At 39.4% G+C, this 12,234-nt stretch overlaps 1 protein-coding gene across 2 annotated transcripts in view; it reads right to left on the bottom strand.

Moving 5' to 3' along the window:
* Positions 1–12,234, bottom strand: part of rai14 (retinoic acid induced 14) — a 210,030-nt gene that overhangs the window by 109,939 nt on the left and 87,857 nt on the right. Inside the window, exon 1 of one of the 2 annotated variants that reach the window (XM_073064191.1) lies at positions 2,106–2,206. The exons of the other annotated variant lie outside the window; for it this stretch is intronic. Coding sequence (XP_072920292.1) covers positions 2,106–2,144 — 39 coding nt within the window. The 5' untranslated portion in view covers positions 2,145–2,206. Of the gene's footprint in view, positions 1–2,105; positions 2,207–12,234 lie in introns of those variants that run through there. 2 annotated transcript variants of the gene reach the window in all.

The raw sequence follows: 12,234 nt of genomic DNA, 5'->3' as shown, positions 1-12,234 counted from the left end.
TACAAAATGGTTGTTACTCTGGATCCCATGCAGCAAAATAAAACCCACAATAAGCATAAAGAACACCAAAAACAATAAATATGAATATATAATCATGTAAAACACAATGTACAAGTAATTGTTATACATATAGACTGATTGTATGTACATAAAGTGACACTAGGTAATGTGCAGGTAGTGGTGGTGTCTGGTTAATGGGTGGAGATGTTGATTAGGCTGGACGCTTGGAGGTATGTCACCTCTTCCCTGATGGGAGTGGGACTAACAGTCCATAAGAAGAGTGGTGGGATACTTCATGATATTGCTGGCCTTTTTTCTGGTACCTTTCTCTACATATGTCCTCGATGGTGGGTGGGCTGGTGCCAGTGAAGTGTTGGACAGTTTTAATCACAGCTAAGTTAAATACCGGTAGGTTATGCAAAAATAGAAATAAAAAAGCAGTAAGGTAGTGTTCATTGCTTCAATGTCCATTTAGGAATCAGATGGCAGAAGGGAAGAAGCTGTTCCTGAATCGTTGAGTGTGCGCCTTCACGCTTCTGTACCCCTTTCCTGATGGTAGCAACGAGAACAAGGTATGACCTGTGTGATGGGGTTCTTAATGATGGACACTGCCTTTTGAGGCATTGCTAAGTTTACAACCCTCTGCAGCTTTCTTTGATCCTGTGTGGCAGACTCCCATTCCAAATGGTGCTGCAGCCAGTTAGAATGCTCTCCATTGGAGGTACATCTGGAGGGTGTATTCTCGGACCACAAAAGGCCCTTGAATATATTGAAGATCTGCCTTCATTATTGTGCTCAAAGGTGGTGCCTCTATATACAATATGTGTATCTATATATCATCACCGGTATTCCTCCTATCTTCAAACTTTATCACATAGACATACCGAGAAAGGACTTGTATGATGAGCCATTTATTTTCACTTTTTAATAAAAAAGTAAACATCTCTGAATTCCATTCTTCTTTTCATATACTCTATCCAAATCTCACACTTGCAATCTGGATAACATCAAAAAATTTTAATGTGACTTCTGCTTTGGTCCAACAATTTACTGTTACAATGCAAATTTATGAACTGTAGGAAAAGTAACTAGACAATCTAAAAATCCAGCAACTTCACAGGGATTGTCTCAACCAAAGTAAAATTTCAGATGGTCTTTAAAAAAAAAATCAAGGGCATCTTAAGTATTTCACTTTCCTTTCAGGATAGTAGCCTTATTTTAAATTCTAAAATCAATCCAGATCCTGCCATGGAGAGAATAAAGAGCACAAATTCCTTGGTGTGCACATAACAGACAATCTAACCTTGTCTCACAACACCACCACACTACTCAAGAGGCACAGCAGCATCTCCAGTTTCTGAGGAGACTGAGGCATGTAGAGCTACCCGTCCCCATTCTGACACCTTTCTTAGCAGAGCACCATTGAGAGTGTCCAGTCTGGCCACATCATTGTTTGGTACGGAAGCTGCAAGGCATCGGACCACAAAACAGTAAAAGTAGCCAAGAGAATCATCGGAGTCTCCCTCCTCTTCCCTTTGTGACATTTACTGGAAGTGCTGCAGACAAAGGGCCCAAAGCATTATTGGCAACTTCTACTACCCATCACACAATCTCTTTTACCCGCTACCATCAAGAGGAGCTATAGAAGCATCAGGAATAGGACTGCCAGATTGGGTAACAGCTTCTTCCCTTATGCAGTGAGACTAATGAATACCCTGCCACCACCGAGGTCCCATCACTAGGAGAGCGAGCTGTTTACCGTTTGGCTGTGTTGTGCTTTACTACATGCAATTTGACTTATGACTTGTTAACTTACAGTATAATATTTTGATTTATGTACTGTGTGCAATATATGTTGTGTGGGTGCACTGTAGTCCGGAAGCACCTTGTTTCATTTAGTTGTATACATGTACAGTCAGAAGACAATAAACTTGAACTTGAGATTTCTAAACTCTATATTTACAAAGCACAAACACAGGGAATCCATGTACTTATAGTCTACTCAGTAAAGCAATTCATAACCAGAGGAAACTTAAAACAGAACTACGACTAGACTTTAAAAAAAGGACAAAAATATTAACTCCAATTTCAGCTGGGTTACTTACACCTGCAGACAGAAACGAACACAGAAATATACGTTTCATCGTGTTGCTGAGGTTGTTCACTTATGTCCTGCTTTTCACTTCTGGTAGATCTGCTAGGGTGTATGTTGCTTTAAAATTTCCACAGAAACAAGTTCTCTTGGTACGGATAAATCAAAGCAATGCATTGAGAAGATAAACACTAGACCCTATTCAACAGAACTCTGCCATCGTTCAGAGGAAACTGTCATTCAGCTTTGCACCATAAAGAATTTCTATTGTAAGATGATACAAGAGGATATCTGGAACGAGCCATTTGTGTGTCACTGAGATACCAAATTGTAATGACATACTATTCATGTTAAGCATACAAGGAGGAGGGTGACACCATGTTGGCACAGTTAGAAAAGAATGAGACAGCTTTGCTTCAAAACATTAATGATAGAAGCTGGAATTGGGCAATTATATCTTGACTGTCTTAATAAGGCATACTTCATTTGTTGACTTTGGGAAGCTTTTAATAGACGAGGAATGGTTGGTATCAGGTGACGTTTTTATTAGTTTATGTTCACAAGTTGCATTATTTGAAGATACTGAATGTTGAGCAGGGAGGTAGCTTAAGAAAATCTCTTACAATACTCAATTTAATAGTTTTGCAAAAGTATATTAGTAATATTAATGCAGTTTAAGATAATACTTGGGCTATTATTGATACTGCATTAAAGTCCTTTGAATTTCTGGCTTTATCCACAGATATTAAAAAAATAAACACTGCTTACGTTAAGTCAGAACCCTGGATGTTGGGGTGATTTTGGTTCTGTTCCAATTTATAAACAAACACATTGAAAACGCCAAGGCACATTCCACAGCTCTGAATCAGAATCAGGTTCAATGTCACCGGCACTGAAATTTGTTGTTTGTACATTGCAACGCACAGTAATAAAAATATAAATTACAATAAGCATCTATAAAAATAAATTAAATACGTAGTGCAAAAAGAGGGAGAAAGTTGAGTGTTTCTAATAATGGTCCTATATATTAGCTTCAGTTCGATATTTCAAACCAGACCTAGCTTCAATGCTGCCGGTAAGAGAATTCTAACATCTGCAGTGGTTAAGTTATTAAAACACTACATTGAAAACAAGCAGATTTGCTTTTGCACACATTCACAGATACCGTACATGCTTGCCTGAGAGTCAATGTCTTCAGGAGACAAAAATTAAATCAAGAAAGAAAACCAGCTGATAAAATGCAATACGCTGCATTCTAAAATGCCTGCTACAAATTATCAGAATGCATATCTCCCACATCGTTTAACATCAATGTATGCAGATAGTAAATGGAAATAACACTGGAATTAATACTTTGTTCTTTTTATTTAGTAGTAGTTGTTCTGCTGTATATATTTCCTTCTGTTCCACATTACATTCTGATTAAATCAAAGTTCAAAGTGAAATTTGTTATTATAGTACATACACATCACCACATACAACCCAGAGATTCTTTTTATAGCAAATCTATAGAACAGTAACTGTAAACAGGATCAATGGACAACTGTGCAAATACATATATAAATAAACAGCAATAAATAGCGAGCATGAAATATCAAGGTAAGAGTCCTTAAATGAGTGTAGTTATCCCCTTTTGTTCAAGAGCCTGATGGCTGAGGGGTAGTAACTGTTCTTGAAACAGGAGGTGAGAGTCCCGAGGCATTTTTTTCTTTTTCCATGGATGTTGGCTGATCTGCTGAATGTTTCCAGCATTTTCAGATTTTACTCAGAATCAGATTGTTAGCCATGTTGTACTGAATTATAACTGAAGTAGGCTGATCCTAACCGGGCAGGGATTTGAAGTGAGTGCATGATTGCCTTTGATGAATGCTTACACTTTTGGGAGATCTGCGGTGTTGTCAAAAGCTGCCTTGAGATGAGTTCTGCCAGGCAGCAATTTGTGTGATATAACTCAGCACAGCAATCCTGTAAAAGTCCTGAGGCAAATTCTCTGACAGCAAGGGCAACCATGACTTTCAAGTTGAGAGCAGTGCATGGACTTGAATTTGTTCACCGTTTGGGGTTTCTCAAAAAAATACAGATTTATAAAATACAATCATATCCTTGGCAACTTCCTGCCAATGAACACCATTGCACAAGGAAGATGCCCCTTTCATGCATTTCTCTTCAAAAGCAAATTGGAGTTCTTTGTTCCTGCAACCAGCTCTTTGTTGCCCTAATCTTCAAAACTTTGCTCTTTAGCCTCTGCCTGTATGCAGGCAAGAGAAGGACAAGGACAAGCATGTGAAACGCTCTCACAGGAAAGCAGCATCCATCATTAGGGACCCTCACCACCCAGGACATGCTTTCTTCTTGCTGCTGCCATCACTGAAGAGGCACAGGAGCCTAAGGACTCACACCACCAGATACTACCCCTCAAACACCAGGCTCTTAAATCAAACTTCACTTGCCCCATCATTGAAATGGTCCCACAACCAATGGACTCATGTTCAAGGACTCTTCATCTCATGTTCTTAATATTTATTTCTTATTTATTGTTATTGATTTATCTTTTTGCATTTGCAGTTTGTTGCACTCTGGTTGAACGCCCTAGTTGGGCGGTGTTTCAATGACTCTGTTATAGTTACTATTTCGTAGATTTGTTAAATCTCAGGGCTGCATATGGTGACATACATGTATGTACTTTGATAATAAAATTTACTTTGAACTTTAAATGGATTTGCCCCCCTCTCCTAGTGGTTTTAAAAGGCTGCCAGCTGGTGTAGTGGTGTGATTTTCTTTTTAATGGCATCATTCCTAGTTGAGAGTTGTGAAGAAAGGTGTTATTGAAAGTAGAAATGAAGACACCTTCCCTGCTGTTCCCTAGAGTATTGCTAAGATGGAACTGGTGCCAAAGGCTACATATTTGCCAAGGCTACATTAAGTGGAAAATATGCAGATTAATTTGTAAGCCAAGGTGTTCAGCAAATCAAAGCTGTAGTATTGATTGAAGAGAATGTGGCAGTACGAAAGAGAGGAATCAAGGACAGATATGTTTGGCTTGGCTAAGACACAACACAAATGCCATACTACTACTACTCTACAGGCTACCAAATAAATCTTATTATCAAAGTGTATATATGTCACTACATACAACCCTGAGATTCATTTTCTTGCTGGCATACTCAGTAAATCCAAAAACACAATATAATTAATGAAGAACCAACAGGACGGACAAACAATCACTATGCAAAAGACAACAAACTACAAATACAAAAGAAAAAATAAGCAAGCAATTAATATCGAGAACATGAGATCCTTCAAAGTGAGTGGGAACTCGCAAAGCTTGTGGGAACAGTTCAGAGATGGAGCAAGTGAAGTTATCCCCACTGGTTCAAAAGCCTGATGCTTGAGGAGTGGTAACTGTTCCTGAACCTGGCAGTGAGAGTCTTGGGGTCCTGTACCACCTTCTTGACGGCAGCAGCAAGAGGAGACCCAGTGGAAATTGCTCTACACAAGTTACCACCCGGTGGAAAGGATACAGAAGAACAATTCTGTAAAGAGGTATCAAATTTTTGGAGTTTCTCAGACAAACACAGGTTACACTGTTCTCAACACGAATGTTGGTGTTATATTTACCCTGCAAGAGCTAGATTAAGATCACGTTCTTCAACACTCAAGAGATAAAGAAACAGCATCAGGTTTTGCCAGAAATTGATAATACTGCACAACTGTGACCATGGGATGGAGATCTGCACAACACTTTCAGCAGATTGACCTTTAAACCAACACCCAAGGACAGGAGCTATTTCAAGAACAAAAGAAATGCATTAGGCTGATCAGCTAATATACACAATAGGAGATATGTGTTAACTTCATGTTTCCTTGCACAGAATAGAGGTAATTTCAAAAGCTTGGTTCCAAAGTACTGTGTTCATTTCTGGCCTTCTTGTTGTAAGGAGGATGTGGAAGCTTTAGAGAGGCTGTGTATCAGGATGCTGCCTGGATTAGAGAGCATATCTTAGGAGGAACAAAGATGAGCGAGCTAGGGCTTTTCTTCTTGGCAAGGAGGATGAGAAGTGACAAGTTGCCAAAATGTGAGGTTACCCGAAGGATATGGTTACACATCTGCCTTGCACACTGCATGAACCTGATCATTTCAAAACTTTACAACTTGAGATTGCGAAGAATCTTAAATACCATCTCCCATTGAATTTTCCACTCCCTTGGTCAGGAAATACACTTTTAAAGCCTCAAACCAAAACTTTTGAAGATTAAAGCAAGTATAGTAGTTTTGTGCAATTTTTCAGCTAAATAAATACCAAATTTAAAGATTCCCAAATTTCACCTATATAAAAAAACATAGCTGTCAAGTTCTATTATTTTTATAACTTGTTTTAATGTATTTTACTGTTGCAAAAAATGTATTCCATGCACTTGCTGAATTTCATAGAATGATATTCTTAGTTAAACGACCTCCATACCCCCCTAAAACTACACCATAGAATAACAAAATATTATAGTGTTAACAGGTATTAGCCATGACTCTAAGTGCCATCCACCAGAAACAGGTTTTACTATGTCACCTCTGTGAGCAAGCCCAAACCTCCAGTGTCTATCTAGTGGAAGAGTACAAGAGTCTGCCAATTGCCTAAATCAGTTTATAGCGTGCTTGTCCTTTGAACCATGGTTACATAAATAAACAAACTATTTATAACTGCAAGGTGGAGATTAATGTGGTGATATGACAGCCATTTCAAATAACAAAAGGGTCAACAGATGGTAATCAACTTTCCAACAAGTCCAAAAGGATGAGGCACAGATATATAACTGACGATGTGTTCATCACTAACCTCATGAATGAGTGAAATGGATCTGCATTTTAATTCAGAATCAGAATTCAATTTAATATCACTGGCATATGTAATGAAATTTGATAACTTTGTGACAGCAGTACACTGCAATACATAAGAGAAAAAAACTGATGAATCCCATTAGTTAAATAAGTAGTACAAAAAAATTTTTAAAAGTATTGAGGTGGTGTTCATGGGTTCAATGTTCCTTCAGAACTCAGATGGCAGAGGGGAAGAAGCTGTTCCTGAATCATTGAGAGTGTATCTTCAGGCTTCTCTACCTCCTTCCTGGTAGTAGCAATGAGAAGAGGGCATATCCTGGGGTGAAGTGGGGGTGGGGGGAGTGAGTACCCAAAAGGTAACGATGGACTCTACCTTTTGGAAGCGCTGCTCCTTAAAGATGTCCTGGAGAAAATTCTCAACTCTTTGCAGAAAGTGCTACAAGGCCAGCACAGCATCATAGCTGAAGTGACCAGGTCCTCATTCACAACTTCATACACATACAGTCTACATAAAGATTCCATGTTCTCCTTGTAACTACATGAGGTTTTCCCCTGGGTGCTCTGACTTCTCCTCAGATCCAAAGATATTTAGATCAGTAGCTTAATTGGCTAGTGTAAATTACCTTCAGTGTGTGGTGAATTATTAAACCTGTGGCAGGTTGAAAGGAAGTGGCAGAGGGGGGGGGAAAGAGGGGAAATAAAATGGGGTTTGAATAGAATCAATACAAATCCGGGGCAAACTGCCTGCTTCCATAGTGCATGACTATGTATACCTCTAACAGAAACTGGGGAACCAGCAAGCAATTCCAAGGTAGCTAATAAATGATATTAACAATTCAGCAAATATAATTACCCTTTCAACATTACACTCTTCCCCCCCCACCATTTGTTTATTCAAAGCTTCAAGGGTCATTTTTGCCTTTTTGCTACTGCCAATTAATGAGAATTTCAACAACACCAGTACAATTAGTTTAAGTCATCTTTGTTAGCATTCATAGTGTACAAAAAATTTGCAAATTTGCTCCATTCATATTGGGCATATATACTCAAACATCACAATAATGAAAAGTCTGATGGGAAATTTGAACCACAATGATATTAAATGAGCATATTCCATCACCATAATTCCAATTTAGCAAAGCATTGTCCTTTAATACAAGTAATTAATACTTGCTCTTGACTGTGAAATGCAAACAATATGAAATATAGCTTTATACATGGCAAATTCAGGCACCTTCCCTTTTCAACCCATCTTGGATACAACCACCATTTTTTTCCCAATTATACTCTAGGCATTACAGCCTTCAGCAACCTGAGAGCTACTGCCCACTGATCTTTATCCTGAACCTCAATGCTTCTCCACTTCCTCACCCTTTAAAATGCTTCAGAAAGGCCATCAAGTTTCAGCAACATCTACTAACCATCCTTCTTGCTTGGCACCAAATCTTTTATGTCAATGTGTGTAAAAAGCCTGACTCTTAATCAATTCTCTTTTGCAATTGCCTTCCTATACATTTTCATACAATAAGCTAATTGGCTTATCTCCCCTTCTCTACACCTCAGTGACCCATTGCACAGTACCTGTCATCCTTTCCCTGTTCAAGGACTAGTGCATCCACTATACTTTTGGTAGAATATTCTTAGATTTGACTCAAACACTGCTGAAAGTTTTACAATCTAATTTGTTAATGGTTTTGTGAAAATTAAGCTGTGCAGAAGAGTTTTGAAAAAGCAGCCGACTGGACGAGCAAATTAACTCAGAGCAGAGATTCAAAGATCCACAATCTCTATATAATGAGATACCGAATTATCTCACTTTAAAGACTCTTTAATTCATTATCGCATATTCTTGTAATGTATTGCTATTATTTATAATTGCATTTGCTCAGTTTGTTGTCTTCTGCACTTTGGTTGAACTTTTATCGATCCTGTTATAGTTACTATTCTATAGATTTGTTAAGTAAGCCCACAAAAAAATGAATCTCAGGTTGTATATGGTGACATATACAGTATGTATTTTGATAACAAAATTTACTCTGAACTTTGAAATAGCTATAATACTCCCAGCAGAACCAGGTGATGAACATTTTTTGCAAAGAGTACCAGTACAATGCAAGGTTAAGCAGTCAGATGTAATGTGGTTGAAGATGCGCTAGAGGGTCTGGGGCATCAACACGATAAGTGACTAGGCAAGGGCATAGAGATGGATAAGAAAGAAAAATGTCCATTATTTAATAGAATAACAAAAGCACAGCATTTTTCAGCTGATAAAAAACTGATACTTGTGTTCAGAAGGGTCTGAGTGCCTCTCTACGTGTTACTGAAAGTTGACAGTCATGTCCAACAAATAATTAGAAAGGCAAACAGCACAGTTTCTGAGGAAAACTGAGTTGCAAGCGAGATGATTTGATTCCACTTGTAAAGAGCATTGGAGAGATTCACTGTAATATTGTGTACAGGTCTCATATCTGTAACCAAGGAAAGACATTCTATGATAAATGGAGTGCAAAAGAGATTCACCAGGTTTGATTTCAGCATTGGAGGAGAGATTAAATTCAACTGAGCTTGCAGTCAGAAGTGACATCATTCTTAAGTACAAAGTTCTTACACAGTGCTTAAGTGGGAGATGTGGAATTGATGATCCCCTTACTGGGCATCTAGAATCAAGGGTTAACCTAAAAAAAAAATTCAGCCACTCACAGCAGAGATTAAAGTTCTTAACAGAGAGGGTAGTAAATCGCTGGAACAGTCTCAGTGGGAGAGCATTTTGGAGATAGTGATCACAATTCTATCTCCTTTACCATAGCATTGGAGAGGTGTAGGAACAGACAAGTTAGGGAAGTGTTTAATTGGAGTAAATGGAAATATGAAGTTATCAGCCAGGAGGTTGAAAGCATAAATTGGGAACAGATGTTCTCAGGGAAAAGTACAGCAGAAATGTGGCAAATGTTCAGGGCATATTAGCGTGGCATTCTGCATAGGTACATTCCAATGAGACTGGGAAAGCATGGTAGGGTACAGGAACTGTGGTGCACAAAGGCTATTGAAAATCTAATCAAGTAGAGATCTAGAAGATTATAAGGCTAGCAGGAAAGACCTTAAGAATGAAATTAGGAGAGCCAGAAGGGGCCATGAGAAGGCCTTGGTGAGCAGGATTAAGGAAAACCCCAAGTATGTGAAGAGCAAGAGGATAAGACATGAGAGAATAGGACCAATCAAATGTGACAGTGGAAAAGTTTGTATGGAACTGAAGGAAATAGTGGAGGTACTTGATGAATACTTTGCTTCAGTATTCACTACAAAAAAGGACCTTGGCGATTGTAGGAATGACTTACAATGGACTGAAAAGCATAAGCATATAGACATTAAGAAAGAGGATGTGCTGGAGCTTTTGGAAAGCATCAAGTTGGATAAGTCGCCAGGACCGGATGAGATGTCCGGTCCAGGCTACTGTGGGAGGTGAGGGAGGAGATTGCTGATCATCTGGCGATGATCTTTGCATCATCAATGGGGACGGGAGAGGTTTCGGAGGATTGGAGGGTTGCAGACATTGTTCCTTTATTCAAGAAAGGGAGTAGAGATAGCCCAGGAAATTATAGACCATTGAGTCTTACTTCAGTGGTTGGTAAGTTGATGGAGAAGATCCTGAGAGGCAGGATTTATGAACATTTAGAGAGGCAGGATTTATGAACATTTGGAGAGGCATAATATGATTAGAAATAGTAAGTATGGCTTTGTCAAAGGCAGGTTGTGCCTTACAAGCCTGATTAAAATTTTTGACAAAGTGACTAAACACATTGATGAAGGTAGAGCAGTAGATGTAGTGTATCTGGATTTCAGCAAAGCATTTGATAAGGTACCCCTTGCAAAGCTTATTGAGAAAGTAAGGAGGCATGGGATCCAAGGGGACATTACTTTGTGGATCCAGAACTGGCTTGCCCACAGAAGGCAAAGAGTGGTTGTAGATGGGTCATATTCTGCATGGAGGTTAGTGACCAGTGGGGTGCCTCAGGGATCTGTTCTGGGACCCCTACTCTTTGTGATTTTTATAAATGACCTGGATGAGGAAGGGGAGGGATGAGTTAGTAAATTAGCTGATGACACAAAGGTTGGGGGCGTTGTGGATCGTGTGGAGGGCTGTCAGAGGTTACAGCGGGACATTGATAGGATGCAAAACTGGGCTGAGAAGTGGCAGATGGAGTTCAACCTAGTTAAGTGTGAGGTGGGTCATTTTGGAAAGTCAAGCATGATGGCAGAATATAGTATTAATGGTAAGACTCTTGGCAGTGTGGAGGATCAGCGGGATAGGATACAAAACTCGACTGAGAAGTGGCAAATAGAGTTCAACACTGATAAGTGTGAGGTGGTTCATTTTGGTAGGTCAAATATGATAGCAGAATATAGTACTAATGGCAAGACTCTTGGCAGTGTGGATGATCAGAGGGATCTTGGGTTCGGAGTCCATAGGACACTCAAAGTTGCTGTGCAGGTTGACTCTGTGGTTAAGAAGGCATACAGTGCACTGGCCTTCATCAACCGTGGGATTGAGTTCAAGAGCCAAGAGGTAATGTTACAGCTATATAGGACCCTGATCAGACCCCACGTGGAGTACTGTGCTCAGTTCTGGTCACCTCACTACAGGAAGGATGTGAAAACCATAGCAAGGGTGCAGAGGAGATTTACAAGGATGTTGCCTGGATTGGGGAGCATACCTTATGAGAATTGGTTGAGTGAACTTGCCCTTTTCTCCTTGGAGCAACAGAGGATAAGAGGTGACCTGATAGAGGGGTATAAGATGATGAGAGGCATTGATTGTGTCAGATACCATTTCCCAGGGATGAAATGGCTAACATGAGAGGGCATGTAGATACAGAGGAGATGTTGGGGCAAGTGAGAACAAAGGAAGGGCTACCGGCGATGGTGGTGGATGTGGATACAATAGGGTCTTATAAGAGATTCCTGGATAGGTACATGATGCTTAGAAAAATAGCAGGCTATGGGTAACCCTAGGTAATTTCTAATGTAAGGACATGTTTGGCACAGCATTGTGGACCAAAGGGCCTGGATTGTGCTGTAGGTTTTCTATGTATGTTCTATGCACGTCTCATCAAGAAAGCTGTGCAGGTTGGGTAAAGGTTAAATATATCGTAAAAATGGAGAGCCAATTAAAAGAATAACAGTTTCAAAGTTGAAAAAATATGTATTCTCATTGAAAATTATGGTTGGAAACCAGGGAGGCAAAAACATTAGGGACTTGTAACAGATGTGTGATTAACACATGAATGTGATGAAAATGGAGGGACACGGA

The sequence above is a fragment of the Hemitrygon akajei genome, chromosome 13 (genome assembly GCF_048418815.1).
Source record: "Hemitrygon akajei chromosome 13, sHemAka1.3, whole genome shotgun sequence".
Taxonomy (NCBI): Eukaryota; Metazoa; Chordata; class Chondrichthyes; order Myliobatiformes; family Dasyatidae; genus Hemitrygon; species Hemitrygon akajei.
This window is presented reverse-complemented; position numbering and strand designations above follow the sequence as displayed.